At 37.8% G+C, this 20,255-nt stretch overlaps 1 protein-coding gene across 8 annotated transcripts in view; it reads right to left on the bottom strand.

Moving 5' to 3' along the window:
• ptprub (protein tyrosine phosphatase receptor type Ub) overlaps window positions 1-20,255 on the bottom strand; it is a 214,193-nt gene that overhangs the window by 42,638 nt on the left and 151,300 nt on the right. For all 8 annotated transcript variants that reach the window (XM_081389782.1, XM_081389784.1, XM_081389785.1 and 5 more), the window contains exons 10-14: window positions 19,106-19,307; window positions 15,149-15,251; window positions 13,622-13,895; window positions 8,490-8,526; window positions 103-241 (exon numbers count right to left, since the gene is read on the bottom strand). In XM_081389782.1, coding sequence (XP_081245908.1) covers window positions 103-241; window positions 8,490-8,526; window positions 13,622-13,895; window positions 15,149-15,251; window positions 19,106-19,307 — 755 coding nt within the window. The remainder of the gene's footprint in view (window positions 1-102; window positions 242-8,489; window positions 8,527-13,621; window positions 13,896-15,148; window positions 15,252-19,105; window positions 19,308-20,255) is intronic.

The following is a 20,255-nucleotide window of genomic DNA, read 5'->3' as shown; positions in this document are numbered from 1 at the left end:
ACAATGAAATTGCATGTGAAATTGTGACTTAAATGTACAAATACAATTTGCATTTCAGCATGCTTTGGCTCTCACATCTTCATCCTGACCAGTAGAACTCACCCTTTTTTAATGATTATGATAATGGCCCCCAGTAGCAGTATAAGGACCACCAGCCCACCAGCACACACTCCTAGGATGAGCCCCATCTCCTCTGAGCGCTGAGTGACTTCAAGAGCTCGCTGATGGTCTTTACAGGCGGCTAAAGAACACACACACACACACACACACACACACACACACACACACACACACACACACACACCACACACACACACACACACACACACACACACAACTTTTGAGGACACCAGCAATTATTTACATACATATAAACAAGCATGAATTAACATATTAACCAGCAAAGAAATCAAAAACAAATACATTCAAAGGAAAGACATTCAAATGAGGCCTGAAGGAAAATAGCCATATTTTATAGTTTATACTGCACCAGATTAAGATGGTCACACTGATCACAGCTATATTAATCATGATCTCAATACTAAAGGCCCATTCACACAATAACTATAAGAATATCTATAAAGTTTTAATAATGGTATAATTGGACAGTCCATACCACTACTAAAACAGAGGAACGATATAATTGGAATCACTTTCAGAGCGATTTTTCAAGCTGATGAAAGATACAAACACTGGCAGCCAATCAGAATCCACCCGACTTTAAACAGCTCAAGCATTTAAAGTGGCGGACCGCGCAGAACTGCAGTGAACTCTTCTAAAAAAAAAAAAAAATGTGTCATTATCTTTATAGTTACCGTTCTTAGTGTGACTTAAGAGCTAACAGGGCTAAAAAGTGGTTGGCTGACTAATAGGACAGTGACAAGGTGAAGACAGAAAAATTAGATGTGTCAAGCAAATGGATGGCGTGGCATTGACATGAGTACAGCTGATCAAGCTCTTAAACCAGCTTGTACCAAGCTAGAAACCATGTAAAACAGAAAAGCTGATTTTAGCTGGATTCTTCTGCAGGTTTAAAGAGATATTAAAAGTGAAAAACAGAAAACAAGAGACCTATGGCCATCCACTGACAGAAAGAGTGCACACGGCAAGCCAAAATTGACAATCTGAGTAAATAGCCTCTACAATCTAGGCCCAAAACCCAAAATGCAGTCATGGTGAAAGAAATGAAAGATCTCTGGCAATTCTGAGGGCTCCTTCTATCTCTCATCATGAGATGTTTCTCTACTGTACCACGCAGATTGCACGCCTCTTCTGTGGCGCGAGTACCAACTGCACCCGGTTAGCTATTTATCCCAGGCACCTGTCTCCATTGACAGCGTGTGGGCAGGGGTCATTTCACAATTGGCGGCTCCTGGGGATAGCATGACTCTCTGTCACACCAGAAAATGAGACTGTGTGATCCAAGAGAGAGCAAAGAGAAAGTGTGCATATGCAGCAGAGCCCGAGGCAAATTGCCCTGACCTGGACACGCAGCAGCTGGGCTATTTATACCGTTTTCACACACTCATGCTTGTACGGGAATGTTTTTGTGTTGATGTTTTTGTGGGTTTTTATGTGCTGATGAGAATGTGTGAACATGAATGGAATTCTGTATATTCTGCTGTTTTCACAAAAACATCAAATTTAAGTACAATAGTTACAGGGTTTTCCAAATGAGGTTGTGTGCCACATCCTAAACATAATAAAACATATACTGTACAAGATTATGATAAATGATATATGACAGAATTCAAATATATACTTCCTAATCTTCCTTGGACCAAAAAGCTATTTCATTGGCTAACAGAACTATATGCTGAAATTATATACTACTGTTTAATATAGGTTGTCTTAAGAATTTGTTATTGTTAAAAAAACGAAAACTATTAAAAACTTTTCTGTAATTGAAATAAAACTGAAATAAAATAAAAAATAAAGTGTTGTTATTGTAAAAAAAAAAAAAAAAAAACTTTTCGGTAATATCACATGTACAGTAAATGAACGTTGCTTAGGCAATTACGGTAACAGAAATATGTTAAAGTTGAAGAACAAAAATTACTAAACGAAAACTGAGATCAAAATAAATGAAAGCTAAATATAAATATTTTAAAAATAATACAAATGATAAAAGCTAATTATAAATATGAATAAACAACAGAATAAAAAAAATAATAATTAGCCTGATAACGTGGCATGCTGCTCACAGGCTAACCTGCCAATCAAAACGTCTAAGCAAAAGGCTAACAAGAAAATATTTTTTATTAATTTGAACAAAATATAGGTACAATAGGCTTTTTGATGATAAAATATCTGATATTTTCTGTCTCTTTACTCTCATCTATGCCATAAAAAAATAACATTTTGGCTTCATGTCATATTGCAACAGTAGAAGGAATTATGCGAGACACATTAAGATGCAAAAGTATAATTTACAATCAAGTGGTCCATGAAATATATCAAGCAGACATTTTCCTCGAGGCAGACTTTCGGCTGTTACACTATTTATTTAATTGGCAGAGGCAAGCAGGTCTGTTGCCACATCAACTTACAGTATGACTAATGGAAAAAAAAGAAAAGAAAGAAAGATAAACTCACAAGCAAACAACCTGTGACATAATCCAACCGTTTTCTGCAAATGACAAGAAACTGAGTGTAATTTCCAACCACACAGAAGCTATTTAAACTGATAGTGGTTTGCTTGCCAATGGGGCCATGTCTCCTTAGTCAAATCACAGTGGGAGTCCTACTGTATGTCTTGTTGAAGAGGGACTAGAGATCTTTTTAGTGCTAGAAGCCTGGTGTTAGCGCTTCCTTAAGGTCTCAGTGGCCTGAAAGCTGCAGGGTTCTATGAAAAAGAGAGTGAGCTGAGGCCTGAGGAAAAAGGTCTGCTTTAGGGCTCTCCATGCAAGGCCATGGCTAAAAATAAATCATAAGCATGTGGAGGGATGTGGGGCGGCAAGAAAAAGAATTTGCCATGGCGCTCTCTGCTCCCTCAAATGCCAAAGGCAGTTTCAAAACTTCCCCATCTTTCTGCGACAACGGTTCACTCCGTGTTGGGAAGCAAATGCTTCTGAAAACTGAGGAGCTTTTTTTTTTATTTTTTTTTTTTTGTTGACTGGAGTAACAGAATGGCATTGGATTGAGCACATACAATCATTCAAAAAAAAAAGTCATTATATACCTACCCTCATGTGGTTCCAAACCTGCACAGGTTTGATTATTCAGTGGAAAACAAAAGGATAAATTCTAAAGATTGTGCTGGTCGTTTTAATTACAATGAATCATTTACTGAAAAGATTTTTGAAGCTTAAGAGCCTCAGTCTGCCTTCTTTGTAACAGCATGGACAAAAAGTGACCAGCATAATTCCACTTAACATTTATTTTTGAAAGTCATACAGGTTTGTAACGATATAAGAGATAACAGATGACAGATTTTTCAAAGCGCTTGGACGGAGAAGAGTTTATTTAAAGAAGCGTAATTCAAGACCATTCCTACCCTTTCAATCCAATGCAACTTTCTATGTGATAGACTTTATACATCTTAAGACAACAGAGACTATACTTTCACTACCCCCCCATGGAGACCCCCACATTACTCTAGACTTGAGAAGTCAGACTCCCACAGGAACCTTTTGAAAAGAACCCAACCACAAAGTATCGAAACTATCCTTTTTATAGAGTATAGTGCTTTTTGGTGCATATCTTCACAGACACAGGCACAGATTTGTATCTAAGGCACCAATACAGTGTGTGTCTGTATCAGACTGATAACAATATTAAATATACATATACTTCAGATGTCAGCAGTGAAGGGATCTGATCTAGATCTACAATTAAATGCTCTAAAAACTGCTAAAAAACAAAACTCTTTTCCAAAAATGGCGAAACAGTGTGAAATGTAAATATAACAATTTTAATTCAAATTAAAAAAAAAGATAATATTTTATATAATTTTTATCAATATTTTCTTTTTGATTCTTTTTGTCTTGGGACAAGCAACAATATCTTAGCATATTAAGAAGCAAAATCTCATTAGATTACATAAAAAAAAAAAAAATTCACTTTAAGCATAAACCTTAAAGCATAAAAAAAAAAGAAAAAAAGACAATGATATAGGATATTGTGTCAACATAATAACCATACGATAACATGTAGGTACAATGCTCCAAACATAAGATAAAATACAAATGCATAATCTGCATAGTTCATGCATAATCTTCGCAATATCAAGAGGTATTCTTAATGAGGTATTAAATATATTCATCACAGGAAATATAGATGGGAAAACATCCATTAAAGTTTGATGCAAACCTGATCAGATTTTTATCGCCATGCTGAGTTACCTTTCAGAATATCAATTAAGCCCAACACAGGCATGAAATTTGTTTCAAGATTAATGTGAGCACCTGCTGAGCGCACCAAAAGTGGAAATTAGCACTTGGAGTTACAATGAAAGTCTATTGTTCTGTGAAGATTGCCAAGGGAATGTTAATTAAACTGTCACCTGTGCAAGGAAATTGGAGTCTTGGCAGCTTAGTTTTGTAAAACTATGCAATTCGGTTGCATTTTGAGCACATCAGGGTGCTCATTTTCTTCTGGACCTTGATCGTTGATTCATAGGAAATTTATGTGGCCAATCAAAATCAACAGCCTCAAATAATGGATTTTGTTGACAAGTTGGGTTCCTTCTTGTCATTGAGAGACCCTAATAAATGACTAAAACACAGTGAAACTGTTTCTTGTCCTTCTGTTTGTTAGCGCACAGTTAATTTGTTTAATCGTTCTTTCCTGTTGGGAAAGTCGAGAGAGCTCTATTCTGTTCATCAATATGTTGGCGTGTTAGCCCACATACCAAATGTGTATCTGTCTGTGCCCAATGAGCAGATGGGATGGCAAAACTGGCATAAAATGTCCACTTCCTCCTATTGGCTTCATGCTCAGAAGGCTAGTCGTCACCCTCAGTCACTCAGTCTCAAAAAGAAAGCCAGGTCGAATTTAAGCGGGAGGCTGTGCGCACTAACGTCAAACGCCGAAGACTACAATACCGCCCTGCTCGTACTGAACCCTGATGCCGTTCGATAGAGGGTAGTGCAGTTCTTTTTTGTTGCCTTGACAGGAATCTATGCCTCCTGAAAGTTTTCATCTTCCTCTGAAGGGCCTGACAGATGGTAGCATATATTGACAGGCACAGGTGACTCCATCAGTGGTGTTTGATGTGAAGGTCTGTCTCCTGACCGGACAGGGACCCGAAAACCGATCTCTCTCTGTCTGCGTGCTGCGACGTGTCTTTGCCTAGACTGCCTGCCCCAGACAAATCTGCTTTGATACAGTCCACTCCCCTACCGCAAGCAACCAAAACAAACATGATGAAAGAGTGACCTGTTCTCCCTTAGTGCCCTTGTCTCCAGAAGAGAAAGGGGGCGGGGGATGTATAAAGGAAAAATCTGTTTGTGTCTAGACGCAAAATTTCACTGTAAACCAATACACATCCCAAAGCCGTACACTCTGTGCCCTTTACGGAATTCACGGATGTTCGCAACTCAGGTTGGAAATCTGAGTGCTTGGGGGGAAAAAGTGCACATGTAAGATTAGCTAGTGAACCGTTATGGAGTATTTCTCAGTGGTACAGCTCTGAAAGGTTTGAGCAATGATCATAGAGCTGGACTACTGAGCTGGAAGAGGGAAACCACTTTGAAACCAATACCAAGCAGCGTCCCTTTAGGCCAAGTAAGATCACTCAGTCACTACTTGAATGGGGAAATCCATATTGTTTTTGTTTTCTATGGATTGTGTTCTTAAAGTGTACAGGTACAGGACATTATCCGTCAATTTGACAGATATGCCTTTAACACTAAAACACAACAAAATGCAATGTTTAATTCAAAATACGGGTAAAACACTTCATATTAACACAGTACATTGGGCCATTTTTAACGGACTTTTATACGGACTTACAGTATAGAATGCGGTTTGTCACTTAAATAACCAAATGACAAAAATACAGGAATGTCATCTGTATTCTGCCACTGTGAGAATTTGGCCCACATCTGCTTGCGAAGTGAAGTTCTTATAACATATCCCAAATCAGCTATAGAATCTGACAACAATGACTTGATAAACTTAGTTTGTATAAATTATTATTTTTAAATCATGAAATATATATTTTTTTAAAGTTTAAAGGTGCTGTATATAGGATTCAGCGACCTCTAGCGGTGATGTTTCAGATTGCAACCAATAAGTTTACAAGCGGGTACTCTTGCCATTGCGCGTGCTGACCGTGCTCGAATTTATGAGCGAGCACTGTGCATAGACAGTATATAAACGGCACTGTGGGTACCTTCCAGACTGAGACGCAACACACAGGAGAAAGCATCACACAACATGCTGGAAACTCAGGTAAACTCCCACTGCAACGTTACAATAATAGGCTACTTTTATCAGCTTGACGTTGAACTACAGTAATGCTCCATGCCTGTACCATGATAAGTACGGAACCCTATAGTATCAACCGTGCCGAATTTTGCCACTGCAAGCACCACTTCACATTTTCTTCAGGAAATGTACATTCTAGGTTTGTAGATAAGGTTTCTCCATGATTCAAATGCCCTGCCGATGTTGATCCGTGTTTTCACCCGAAATTCGTCCGATTCACGTCTGGCCTTACGAGCTTCAGCAGAAAAAAAATGTTTTTTTTGTTTTTTATCAATATGTGGAGTTTGTGTTGGAGTCTGTGTTGTGCTGGGAGCAGGTCGTTTCTTAGTGTTATCAGACATGTCATAAGTTGCATAAGTCATAAGTCCATGTCATAAGTTGCAGTGTCGTCGCTGTTGAGTGCAAAGTCAGTAGGCTAGATCAGGCGAGAGGCTCGGGAGCGCGCATGCAGGTGACGTCACTGGATTTTGCGGTAAATCCGACCCGGGACCTTCACATAGAAATAAGAATACTTGCTTTCCGAGGTAATAGCAAAACCCGCAAAGTGGATCATTTTAATGTGAGATTACAACCCCTTCACACACATGCAATAAAAAAAGGATTCATTTTAGTAGAAAAGTTACATACAGCACCTTTAAATCATTAAAAAATTTATTTTTCAGGCTAGTCCTGCTAAGGTGCATACACATTCTATTTAGAGTAAACAATCATGTTACCATTAAGACCTACAGTTGCTGCAGTGGCTCTATCAATAAGGCAACTGACTCGTTTAACTCTAAAGCGGGACTACAGTTGCCATATTTAGCGTAACAATTTCTCCCATTCAAGTGCTCTCTTTTTAATGTCTCTGATGCTAAAAAACAACACTGGTGCACCATCCGCCTGCAGCAAACTGTTAGTTCCAGTGGGATCTGGAAGTCGAATGCTGATGACATCTTAGAAAAGCTGTGACCCTCAGGCATGTAACATTGTGAATAAGTGAATCTGAATAGCAAATATAAGCTGAAAAATAACCTCCACTCGTGCAGTCAGAATAACAGCATAGGCCTACATCCAATCCACTACAATTTTTATGTTTTATTATTTGTGGCCACTCCACTATACTTTAACTTTAACTCTTTGTATTCTCTTCATTTTTTAAATAGGTATTGTAATTTTTTCCCACTAATGTGACAAAGACAATTGATTTTATGGCCATATTTTCTACCGTTCTCTGATCCTTAGAATCAACTATGAGTATAATCCTATAGTCAAATAGACAAGAATACATATTTAATATGATTAGCCTTTTGCTTGACTACATTATCAAAGCTAATAATGCGTTGCTAATGTTACACAAACCATGCTCCCGTTCGAAATCTCAATCTGCCTTCTAAAAATCAGAAATGCTTTGAACAACTTAGAACGTTAGTGCAGAAAGGCATTTAGTTCATCGTAACATGGTAATACAACATCATATACTCAATTCACCCACTATATTGCCAAATCTACCTGATTTTTCATATCAACAGACAAATATACCATAACCTGGCAGACTCCCCTGCTTCGCAGCAGTTAATGATATGCTAAAGCCCGCCCGCACTTTGACGTGATTGGTTACAAGGTAGTTTGTGACAGAACAACTGCAATTTCAAACATCTTTTTTGAGACTGCCTTTGGTTCACTGCAGTTTTAAGGAGAAAAAAACCTAGCAATGGTGTTGACTTATGAATTTGCACATGGTTTGTCTTAAAGCATATTAAACACACCACAAAGACGTAAACATAACCAACATTAAAAGCTTGATTTTCACCACAGGGGGTCTTTAAATCACATTATCATATTTACAACAACATATTTTATAAAAAAAAATAATACAAAATATACTTTCATGGCTGGTAAGAAATATTTATAGGCCGTACATTTTCTAAATTTATGTTAATTCTCAGTATGTTGATTTCGACCCTGCATACAGTAGGTAAATTCACCTCACACAGTCTTTCAAAAAACTATTTAGTACAAAACTGCACAGTACTTCTACAAAAAAAGTTCTGTAGCATCAGCATTGAATAACTCACCTTTACGGGCGATGCGGATGCAGTTTATCCTTGTTTCCTGTGAGAAAAGAGAACAGAGATGCAGTGTCACGCTGTGGGAAACAGTCAAACGGCAGAAAAAAGACTGCACGATACCTGATGAGATGTCAAATAGGCTCACACTGACTTTTGCTGATTCAACAACAGCATGAATGCCAGTAAAAGAGTAAAAATACATTCAAAAACAGCACTGTGCCTCACTCACCATATTCGTGTGTATTTTTTAGTGTGCTGATAAGATCTAAGCCTTTAAATGTACAGAAAATGACAGCAAAAGGACAAAAGAGGCAGGGGGGAATGACTTCCAGCCAGGAGAGAATTATAAAAAGGAATTAATTTGTTCGAAATCGCAGTTGATGACATACTGGTATTATGAAAACGACCTTTGTCAAATAGCGCTAATGAGATCCAAGCCCATAATCCAATTTCGGCCTGCCACCTCGACAAGAAGATGCATTATCAAATTAAGATTTACAGATGCTAATTCGGGCATTATGGAACAATTATGCAAATCTTCCCATCCGGAAAAGGAGAGAGAGGCCTCTGCTTAAACTGCGGCTGAATTGCTTTTTTTAATTGAAAACCTATTTCAAACTGCCTTGGCTCCTAAAGCCCACCATAACCCTATATCATCTCGGAAAACATACAAAAGGGAAAGGAAGGGTGGTAGGAAGAGGGGAAAAAAGTAAAGACGGACTTGCACTGATGTTTCAAAAGAGGGAAGAGGGACACGCATGGATATTTTAGCAACCCCTTCCACTCCCACGCTTAAAAATGTCATGTAGGCCAATCCAGGCTTTACGAGAAACCCATCTTTATCTGCTCCAGCAGCCATCATTGGGATGCAAGTGTGCCATGGCTCCCAATACACACTCTCCCATGAGAGCATATCACAGGGATAAAGCAAACACTGCCTGTTTTCTCCAAGCACAGAGCCGGTCCTAGATGTCGCACCATAAGAACTCATAGCTCACCATGCGTGTGAGAAAAGACTGACCCCAAATGACAGGCGAGAGACAGCCAGTGGGCTTTGATCAGACAGACGCAGACACAAAGCTTTAAGCTTCCCTGCTCTATTTAATCAAATTTGTGAGAACGGTCATGGCAGGCACTGCAAAAGGGGATCTGTCAGCAAACTCAAGCTAAGTAAATGAATTATGAGCACTATAAATATAACAGGCCCAGGGAGGCATGGGAAAGGAACTTATTAGAAAGCTCCTACTTGGTTCCAGAAGTAGAAGAGGTATGCGAGAAAAAGAGAGGTGGGAAAAAAGGAAAATCTAGGGAAAAGAGGGAAAAAATATAGATAGTTTAAACTGTAAGGTATAATATCAGTAGCTGTAATGCTTATATGCGGTTTTATATAAAAACAATGTATTACAGTATGTACAGTAATAAATACGGAAAACTGAAAAATACAGTAAAGAGAAACACTGAAAGTAGGAAAAATATAAAGTAAAATATAAAGAAAATTAGGTTTAAAAATCCGTTTTTAATGAATGATGAATTGTCATGATAATAATATTTAACGTACAGTATATTTGCATAAAGACCTAAACTCACTTTACTTGTGTGTATATATACACACACACACAAAATATGTATTATAAATAAATAAATAATATAAAGTATTAATAATAAAATGTATTTTTATTGAAATACTTTTTCTATTTTGGGGTGAAATAGGACCATATTTTAGTCTGAAAAATCAGTTCATGCCATTCAATTCTACACTGTATGAGTTTTAAATTATTAATATAATATAACAATAACAAATTATATACATACTATAAAATTATAAATATGACCTAGGCATACAGTACAGTATTTTAGTGAGAAACATCAGCATCAGTTCATGCCATTCATCCAAGTAAAACAGAGACCAAAAGATGCCAATTAGAGGGAAAAAGTCTCATTGAAAGTGGCTGGTCAGTCTTATAGGGTTTCATACCATAAAAAGAAAAGGAAAAGAGAAAAGTGTTTCTGTGTGTATGGTGGAAGAGAGCGTTTGGCAGCTACAATCTTTGTGTTTTGCCTCTAAGGACTGTTAAGGAAGCGGATGACAAAAAAAATAATAAAGGAAGAGAAAGGAAGAAAAACAGCACTTTATAAACAGCTGAGAATCAAAGATCTATTAAGAGCATCTTTATATATATTTATCACTGAAAGCAATTACATGAAGCCCTGACAGCATTCACAGCTCTCTAATGACTAATTGTCAGAATAACGGCCAAAAAAATGCAGCAGAGGACTTTCTTTATTGTGCAGATGCCAAAAGCTTTGAAAACCACTTTCAACCATAAAGTTGACCAAGAGACAAAGCAAAGTATATTAGCATTGTTTATATGCAGTCAGGATAAAAAAACTAAAAACAAAACAGAATGGTTCAAATTGGTAGCAGGGGAGTGCTAAATGCTTGTTAAGTCTCCTGAGCTACGTTCCCTTTAGCTTAGACTGTCAGCCTTTACGGCAGTTATCGCAGCATAAAATAGAGATGAATAAAAATGAATATTTAGCTAAAGGTCGGTCAAGTAAATCAGCAGAGCCCAAAGGAGACTGAGCCGTGCGATCGGTTTCCAAGACGTACGGTTTGAAGTGGGAAGAAACCGAAGGGGAGGTGGAGTCACAATGGCTTGGCTGACAGGTGCATTTCAGTCTGTAAAGAGTGAGAAGCCCTGAGGGGTTCGGCGGGGAGGGAGTTTGAGTCTGTACTATAGGTCATCTAGAGGAATTTTCCTTCAAGGCTGCCAAAAAAAACCAACTGTGTAATAGTGTAGGTAAAGTCCGTCCAAGTTTTGCGTCTCTGAATTGCTGTTCAGAAGAGTGGAATGAGCCAAGCTGGCTCATCCATTCCTCCAGGTGCTGAGCCAATGTGATAACCTTCTTCTAAATGTCACCCACATCTTTTTGAGCATGAGGTTTGCTAGCTGGTGTCAAATCTAAATGGACCATTAAAAATAATTTTTCACTCCCGCAACCTTGAAATGCTCTGAGGTTTAACAGTGCATAATTGAGTGCGGCAGGTAACTAATAACCATGAAACCATAAGGCAAAATCAGAGAAGTTTCCTGTCATGGTCAAGATGGAAGTTGACTTGTGCAGTTACTGTATAAATTGCTTTATTCACTACCTCACTATTCACTAAAAGTGTGACAGCATAGTTTACTGATTAGACAGTAATATTTTTCTGATTCGCTTTAGTGAATTGACTGGTTTAGACTAAAAACAATGATACACCAATGTATTCTTCGATCCAAAACAATGATTCACAGATTTCCTGTACAGCAACAGTGAACGTTTTGCTATACTGCAGTTATATTCTAGTTTTATTAATCGTATTTATCGGAAACTTAATGGTTCAAAATTAATTAAAGGTTTTGTGACAGATTATAATTAATTCATTTGAATAATTAATTAGACCGAAACTGAAGAGAATCAGGACCAGAAGTACAGTGCATTGCAAAAGTATTCATATCCCTTCAGCATAAGGCTGCAACATGACAAAATATAGGGAAAAAAATGAAGGGGCATGAATACTTCCGCAAGGCACTGTATATTTGCATTACAGTAGGACCACTGAACATGGACAGTAAACTATATTTCCGTCCACTGGAAAAGTACTAATCTGATTTAATCAAAAGCTTTATTAAGCAAGAGCTATGTTTTGCTTCCGACAAATGCTTTTTTCCTATTTAGAAACTTATTTGGCACCTTTCCGGATAGATTTTTGAACAGACAGAGATTCCCATTTCCCCGGCTGTTTTCCAGGCTCTGTTTTGCTTGCGCCATCGAGCTCATTCTGTCTCCCAGCCCCTGCCATTTCTAACAACATAAACTGCCAGCTGATCTATTTCTGATCAGCTGCACCTGTGCCCAATTATCCCTGTGAAATGGTTTATGCCAGCAAGACGATATTCCTTGTTGTTTATCTTCTTATCTAGGCATGGACGGGGAGCACAGGGGCTGTTTTTTCCCATTTGAATAAGGCCTGGACACCCAAAGCTTGGTGTGTGCTGATACTCTATTATTAATTTCATACTGGGACTGAGACACACACTATCTTATGGGTTTGAACAGTTGGAGAAGGGAAGAAAAACAACATCCCGTAAGAACGAGCGATGATATAATGTTTTTGTACATCCAGCTAATTGCAGATTTACTAGCTTCAGGTGCTTCTCACTATTTATTGTAGGTCCCTGTTTTGCACTTTATCTCCCGCTGTGCATACTGCAAACAATCTGTAGGAGTGTGTAAAAATAAAGTTTCAAATCAGGGTATGAAATTCCCATCAAAAAAAGATTATATTTATGTTCAAGATGCAGAAAAACAACAGTGTGTGTCTCAAAACGCTCCCTAGTTTAAAAGTTAGGGCACTGCCCAGAGAATAGGCAATATTGTGTCTCAAAACGCTCCCTAGTTTAAAAGTTAGGGCACTGCCCAGAGAATAGGCAATATGTCCCATAATTTCCACTAAAATGCTCTTAGAAATATGCTGCGTTGTGTTCCATTTACCCCGGAGGAGGGATGTCGTATCTGGGAATGACGTCACACTCGAGTTGACCGCGTTCCAGTACACAGGTCAGAAAACTAAGATGGATGCATCCAGGGAAAAACATTTGTTGTGCTTGCTCTTTCGGAATACAAACACGTAGTATTTTGCACAGATAATGCTGAAGTATCATGTCCACAAATAGAGGTTGGATAGTACTGTGCGCTCCAGAGAGTTTATTTAGACACAGACAAACAGAAGTGCTAATAAACAATAGATTACAACTGTTTCACTACGGTTGATGTGTGGAACATCTTCTTGGATTCTGAAGTTCTGAAGAGTTTCCTAAATGCAACTTAAGGGGGCGTTCCAAGAGGGGACTTCAGAGGACAAATATTAGTTATAATATTGTTATGAATATATGTATATTTTGTTCTTTTATTTATAAATAAATACCATTTGATGTTTTAATAAGCAATCTTGTAATCAAATCAAATCAAATCAAATAACTGAGTATAAGTGACCCTTTTTGTAGAACAAGGCACTTGCTAGTACTCCAGTTCGTATATAGGAAATATTGAGAACTAGGGATCGGAATGAGACACCACTAGTTTCTGACACTCACGCCTCTGAAGTTGCTCATGGCCTGGAAGTAGATGAGGTAATTCTTCCTGGGGTCCAGGGGGGTGTTCCAGTAGCCGTTATAGGTGTGGTTGTCCCCCACTGTAAATGGTGTGGCTTCAGGCAGGGTGCTCGGGGGCAGTTCGGCAGTGTAGTAGTGTGGAGCTCCACGGGCCTGAGCCTCACCGTGAGATGTAGGAATGGGAAAGCAGTCTTGAACACCCAGTTCTCTCTTCACCTTCCTCCCAGCTTCCTCCTCCACGATCACTTGATATGTGCTGTGCATACACACACAACAATGTTTTAATGACAATACTATAGCAATAATAGTAATAATGCATTGCTAAATTAATATTCCGGGTTCAATACAAGTTAAGCTCAATTGACAGCACTCGTGGATTAATGTTGATTACCGCAAATAAATAATTGCTTAAAAATAAATAAATCTGGGTTTCAGTTTATAATTCATAAAAATATATTAAAGGTGGTATCAGCGATTTCAGGCCCAAACATAAATGGTCACATTCATCTAATATTTCGCTAGCTGCAAGCCCCATAAGCATGCTGTCAAAAAACCGCGTCTTTCTAGGTAGCCTAGGCTCAGAGATCTGCACACAAAAACAGCTGTTTTCAGTCTGTTTGGCCAAATAATCAAAACCCAAACAAATAGTGTTCCAACCAATCACCGACAGGGGCGGGTGTTGTGAGATTTTCGCGTGCAGCCGTCATAGGCAGCCGTGCACGAGCGCAAAACCTCACAACACCCGCCCCTGTCGATGATTGGTTGGAACACTATTTGTTTGGGTTTTGAGTGATGTTGATACCAACTGTTTTTGTGTGCAGATCTCAGAGCCTAGGCTACCTAGAGAGACGCGTTTTTTTGACAGCATGCTTATGGGGCGTGCAGCTAGCGAAATATTAGATGAATGTGATCATTTATGTTTGGGCCTGAAATCGCTGATACCACCTTTAAAATAGAACATACAAAACAATAAAATACCAGTGTTGAGAACTTGAGATACCATCATAGTTCATGTAAAAAAAGAAAAAAAAAAAATGTTTTTATTTTTGTATTTTCTGCTTTTATTTTAATTTTAGGTAAAGTTTTATTGATTTTGTTGTGTGTTTTTATCATATTTATCAGTTTATTAATTTCAGATTTCATTTTTGTTATTTTAGTACATCAAGTTAATATAAATATATATATATTAGATTAACTAATATGTATATTTTAACTAATATGTATAGCAGCGCTATGCAGTTTTGGCAATTTCTTCGCTGTTTTCTCACTTTTTTCTCGCGGGTTTCTCTATAGAGGTCCCCCTACAGCTTCGGAATAGATATTTGACAACACTGTCGTAAAAACTCGTTAGCGACTCTCCCCCCTTCCATCTTCTCCCTCTGGTCATGTGCATTTGTTTTCAAAGAAGCCGATTCATATTTAGGATATACTGAGAACCTCAATTGAATTTATATACATATATCATTTTTGGGTGAACTATCCCTTTAAGGCAAATGATGTCATTCTCACCTGACCGGAGCTCCTCGGCCTTGTGCTGGACGCAGCAGGACTGTGATGGTGCTTTCTGTCTCACTCAGAGGGGACGGCATGTCTCCGTAATCGAATGTTGGTGCTTCAAAGCGAGACAGAAAACAAAAAGAGACAGAATGATATGAGAATATCTTTCTAAATCTTTTTAACCAACTCTTCAGAAGTAAACTTGAGTTTTTCAGAGTGATTAAAAATAATAACAATAATTCAAGAGCTCACAAGTCAAAAAGAAATAGTTCAGGATCCAAATCCACTGTGTATACTGACTGTCATTTCAACGTGAGGCAAAGTGAAGTTTACGCTAATTATTAAAAGCCAACACAACCAGCTAAACGTTTTAATTAAACGAACCTCACAAACAACGCCTACATTGTTGTCTGATATAAGACCGCCCTGATTCACGACAACAACACTTCATAGGAACTCCGCTTTCTCCTCCAAACCCATCCCTCTGCGTGTCTTGATCTCAGGGTGTAATTAAAAGCTGTGCATGTGGGACAAATAAAGGGGAAACTCATTTAGACGGATTTGAGTCTGGACTGCATCCTTCCCCCGAGATGGTCGTGTTGAGCAATAACGTTTTCCTTAATATCAGCAGTCAATTAGAGCTGACGAACAAAGGCAAACAATCTGTGAAATCTATGATTATGATGTTAAAAGCTGTGGGAAAACTGCAGCTACTAGGGGGAACTTCAGTAAAAATTGATTTGAGTACTTGCAGACACAAAATAAAAACACATAAGCATAAAATAATGCTGGTCTACATACATATGAGTATACAACTGGTCATATATGTACTTTTGTCCAGACATACAAACTTCAAGCTATAGTACATCTAGTCTAACAGCCTCTATCGACATAACAACATCAAAGTGTCTATGCCGCAACACTTTTCTCTGAAGTGTAGTTTGCATACTGAAATGCACAGAAATAAGGGCGTAATGCATCTGTCTCTGTTCCCAGTCCCTGTTTGACTCCTAGAGTCCTGGAACTGAATGAGCTGTAGTATTTATAATTAAAAAGCTTCTATTCTTCTTCCAGATATATACCAATAATGCGGATAACATACAGTGAGGTACTGTATATTCCCATTACAAATTAAATTATCAGAATAACAATTAGTTTTAAAAAATCTATTGAAATCTATTTCTTAGCATCACTCAAACCGCATGAACTCCACAATTTGTGTAAAACCTGATGATTATATTATGAAGCTAAATATGCATACAAAATGTTATGCTGAATCCTAAGTAGTGTCAGACTTTTGGACATCATCATCATCATCTTAATAATAAATAAATAAATAAATACAATTGATGAACAAAACAATGCGCACACAATTGCAAAAAAAAAAAAAAAAAAAACTCAAAATTCACTACAACAGCAAAAATGTATCAAATTTTCCATTGGCAGATTTTGAACCTGAGGCATAGTGAAACAACCCGATTGTTAATCGGCCAAGCAGACAGAGTTATCGGGCCAATGCCAATAATCTCAAAACAACCAAATATTGGCAGATTAAGGTCTATCACCACACTAAATCCTCTTATTTGAAATTGTGTTTCTCCTTCAACAAATCATGCCTCAGCACTGCCGCCAAAAAAACAGAAGATCTCCATCGCTTTGCATCAGTCCAGGTTTGAGAAATCCTGATTTAGCATCAGCTGAATCTGGTTGACAGCAACATATGGTGCTGTTTTGTAAGCCGGCTAGTTTTTCGAATGGTGAGGATGACAGTGATGTCAGTTCTCTTTGAAGCGAGGGGAAACGTGTAATGTTCTTGATGGGCCTGTTGGGTTCTGAGCATCTGCTGTTATTCAGTTTCACTATCACTTCCTCAGTTCCACTCGGGAATACATAATGGCTCTTAAGCGGCGATATGGGCATACACGCACAAACACGCTTCAGAGATCAATAGTGCACCTGAAGCGCAGGATGATGAACCGGAAACTCTGGAGTTGCGCATTTTTTTCTTTTTTGCGAAACCTGCTTTTGTTTCACTTTGTTCCAGTCTATTCAACCGCTGCCACGTATTAAGCTCAGACATCTCCTGAAACATCTGAGGCATTTCAATCAACAGTTTGTAGATCTCATCTGGAAACACTCGCATGCACGCACACGTACATTTCACATCACTGCAGAGGTGTTCTGCTCCTGTTATGCTAAACTAAAGCACCTTCTGCATTTTTACAATTTCAAATAAAAACTCCTTAGAAACATTCTGATTTTTCATTCAAACATAAAAATTGCAGCACCTGTTTTTAATCTGAAGTTATTTATTGCTTTTCACAGCAGATGAACAGATGCAAAGGTCAGTGACCGTCCATCATAGAAGCAATTAAATTAACCCCAGTTTCATATCTATTTCTTACTAATGTGCATAACTGTGATGCATTTAACATATAAAGCTTTTTCTTTCATGTACCATAGCCTAGGCGAGTGAAATCGCTTCATGAATGCCAACTAAAATCACTTTACAGATGTTAAAATGCTTTCTTTCAGAAACCAGATTATAAAGATGACCACTTGAAGGGGATGAAACAATTTTCAGAGTAATTATTCGATTTCAGCAGTAGCACTTACATTTTAAGTGACGTTAACATAAAAAAAAAAAACAGTTTAATTGGATAAGACTCAATAAAATAAGTGTGCCTGAAGTGTGTTTGGAAATTATAAGCACTGCCCCCTAACAGTCGAACACATTTTAATTAGTCGGTTAGTCGCAGAGGGAAAAACTCCACAGGAAGTGGCGATGTCATGCAGTCCGTGACAGACAGATCGTAACACGGCTGGTCCATGTGGTAATTACCGTACATGTATGTCGGGCAGGAAATCCAAATGTTCGCCAAACATTCCTCGACCTAACTACAGTACGACTTATCATTTGAAACATGCAAGTAGTAGTCTAATGTTTGCCACTTCACATGGCTGCTCACTCTAATGTTCACCTAGATAAATATGCACTATTATTGGCAGATATCCAAGTGTTCCCAATGGCGCAATAATTTTTTCCTGTGTGGAACAGTGGAAAGAACTTAAAATACCAAAAATTGTGTCATGCAGATAAAAGTAACACAATGTTTGAAACTGAAAAGTTTCACTCACAATATGTATACACTCACAATAACACTGAAATTTTGTGCTTTGGTAAAATAAAGAAAACAAACAGGGTGTGCTTTCTGCCATCGCAGTCTGGAGTATGTAAAAAAAAAAAAAAAAAAAAAAAAAAAAAAAGAACCGAAATCCAGAATATAGTCCTACTTGCTTCACAGACATGAGAAATGCAGTATGTCTAGACATGCTGAAATGTCTACTTTTAAATGAACCCTTTCAAATCGAAAACAAATATTATCTGATTATGTAATCTGTATGAAACATTTCTCTCTATAGGCACATCCATTATATTGTGGAGATGCCGAGTCAGCATCTTAAACTACATCTTTGCAGCCGACATAGACTCAGAAATCACTATTTATTAATAAATTATTAAAATGTTCAGATAGTCTCCTTTGTTTTTTCATTCACATTCATAATCATTACTTTTGCTGGTGTACTGCGGCAAGCTTTATGCGTGCGTTTGAGTGCTTAATTTATTTTAAAGGCTCAATAATATGGTTTGGAATTTCTCTGCAATGTAGAACCAATGTTAGCAATGTTACATATATTATTATTACTCAGCCCTGAAACTCAAACCATTCCCCCTCCTCCCCATTAACTTCATAAATGTGCGATTAGTCGACTATTGGCTTAAATGAATAGTCGACTTGAAAAATCTTTAGTCGGGGGCAGCTCTAGAAATTAGTAGAAATATGGTCAGAAAACATTTAACCACATTCACTATGGGCCAACTGACGGGTCGGACATGAAGTGGATGTGCCCTGTTTTACACACAGTCTTGCACGTAAGCCCCCCAAAACAACCATATGCAGTCCTCACCAGAAATGTTGGTGGTGATCTCAGTGAGAGCTGTTTGGCCGAAGCCTTTGGCGGTGCGCGCCCGAACAGAGATCAGGTAGGTGGTGCCAGGATGCAGGTTGGAGAACATATGGTATGTCTCGTTCCTCAGCTTGGATACAGTGCGCCTCGGGCCTGGAACGTTAATCCCGGGGTCTGATGATTCAATGCTCTGGTAGCTGATCTGTAATTGCACATATTAAAACCTTTTAAATAAATCATATTTTCATTAAATCACTGTTGTTTTGGAACTGAACAAACAGTGACTCAGTGTGTGGTAGTTCAGATCAAACAATGTTTTATAAAAGTTTGCTAACCCTGACATCCATATTCAGAGTGGGTTGAAAATGATTCATATATGAAATCAAATATTTATTTTATAAACAATACGTGGTAGCCTACTCATAAATATCAGCGGGAAGCTAGTGGGCATGTAAGACTATCATCTTCACGGCAAAAAATAATCGTGATGGTACCATATTATCACAGCACTCAAATACTCTGTTCCAGTCGACACACAACAAAGTCAAAATGGTGAAAAAAAAGAAGAGATACATATATACATATACACATATATATATATATATATATATATATATACACATATATATATATATACACATACATACATATATATATATATATACACACACACACAAATATATACAAACACACACACACATATATATATATATATATGTGTGTGTGTGTGTGTGTGTGTGTGTGTGTGTGTGTATATATATATATATATATATACACACACACATACACATATCAAACAGGATGGATAGTTGCAAAAAAAATCTAATGGAAATTCAATGAAATTCAACTACGTTTAAAGGTTTAAAGGTTAATTGGAACTATTGGATGGATGGACTTTAATATAACTTTTAATTTAACTTCCAATTTAATTCAAATACAATTTTATCAGTAAAAACATAAAGAACATTTGTTGCACTATAATCAGTACTATACTGTACTATCAGTACAGTACATGCTACACTATAATCAATGCTCACCATGGAATGCAAGGGTCCAACAAACTTTCTGATAGCATGCAGCATGCAGAGCATTAGTGTCTTAGCTGCCTAATGCCTGCTTTTTCACATTGCAGTGGGCTTCTGGGACTTAA

The sequence above is a fragment of the Scardinius erythrophthalmus genome (assembly GCF_964197995.2).
Source record: "Scardinius erythrophthalmus genome assembly, chromosome: 16".
In the NCBI taxonomy this organism is placed as follows: Eukaryota; Metazoa; Chordata; class Actinopteri; order Cypriniformes; family Leuciscidae; genus Scardinius; species Scardinius erythrophthalmus.
Note: the sequence above shows the minus strand (reverse complement) of the source record. Positions and strands in the feature narration are given on the sequence as shown.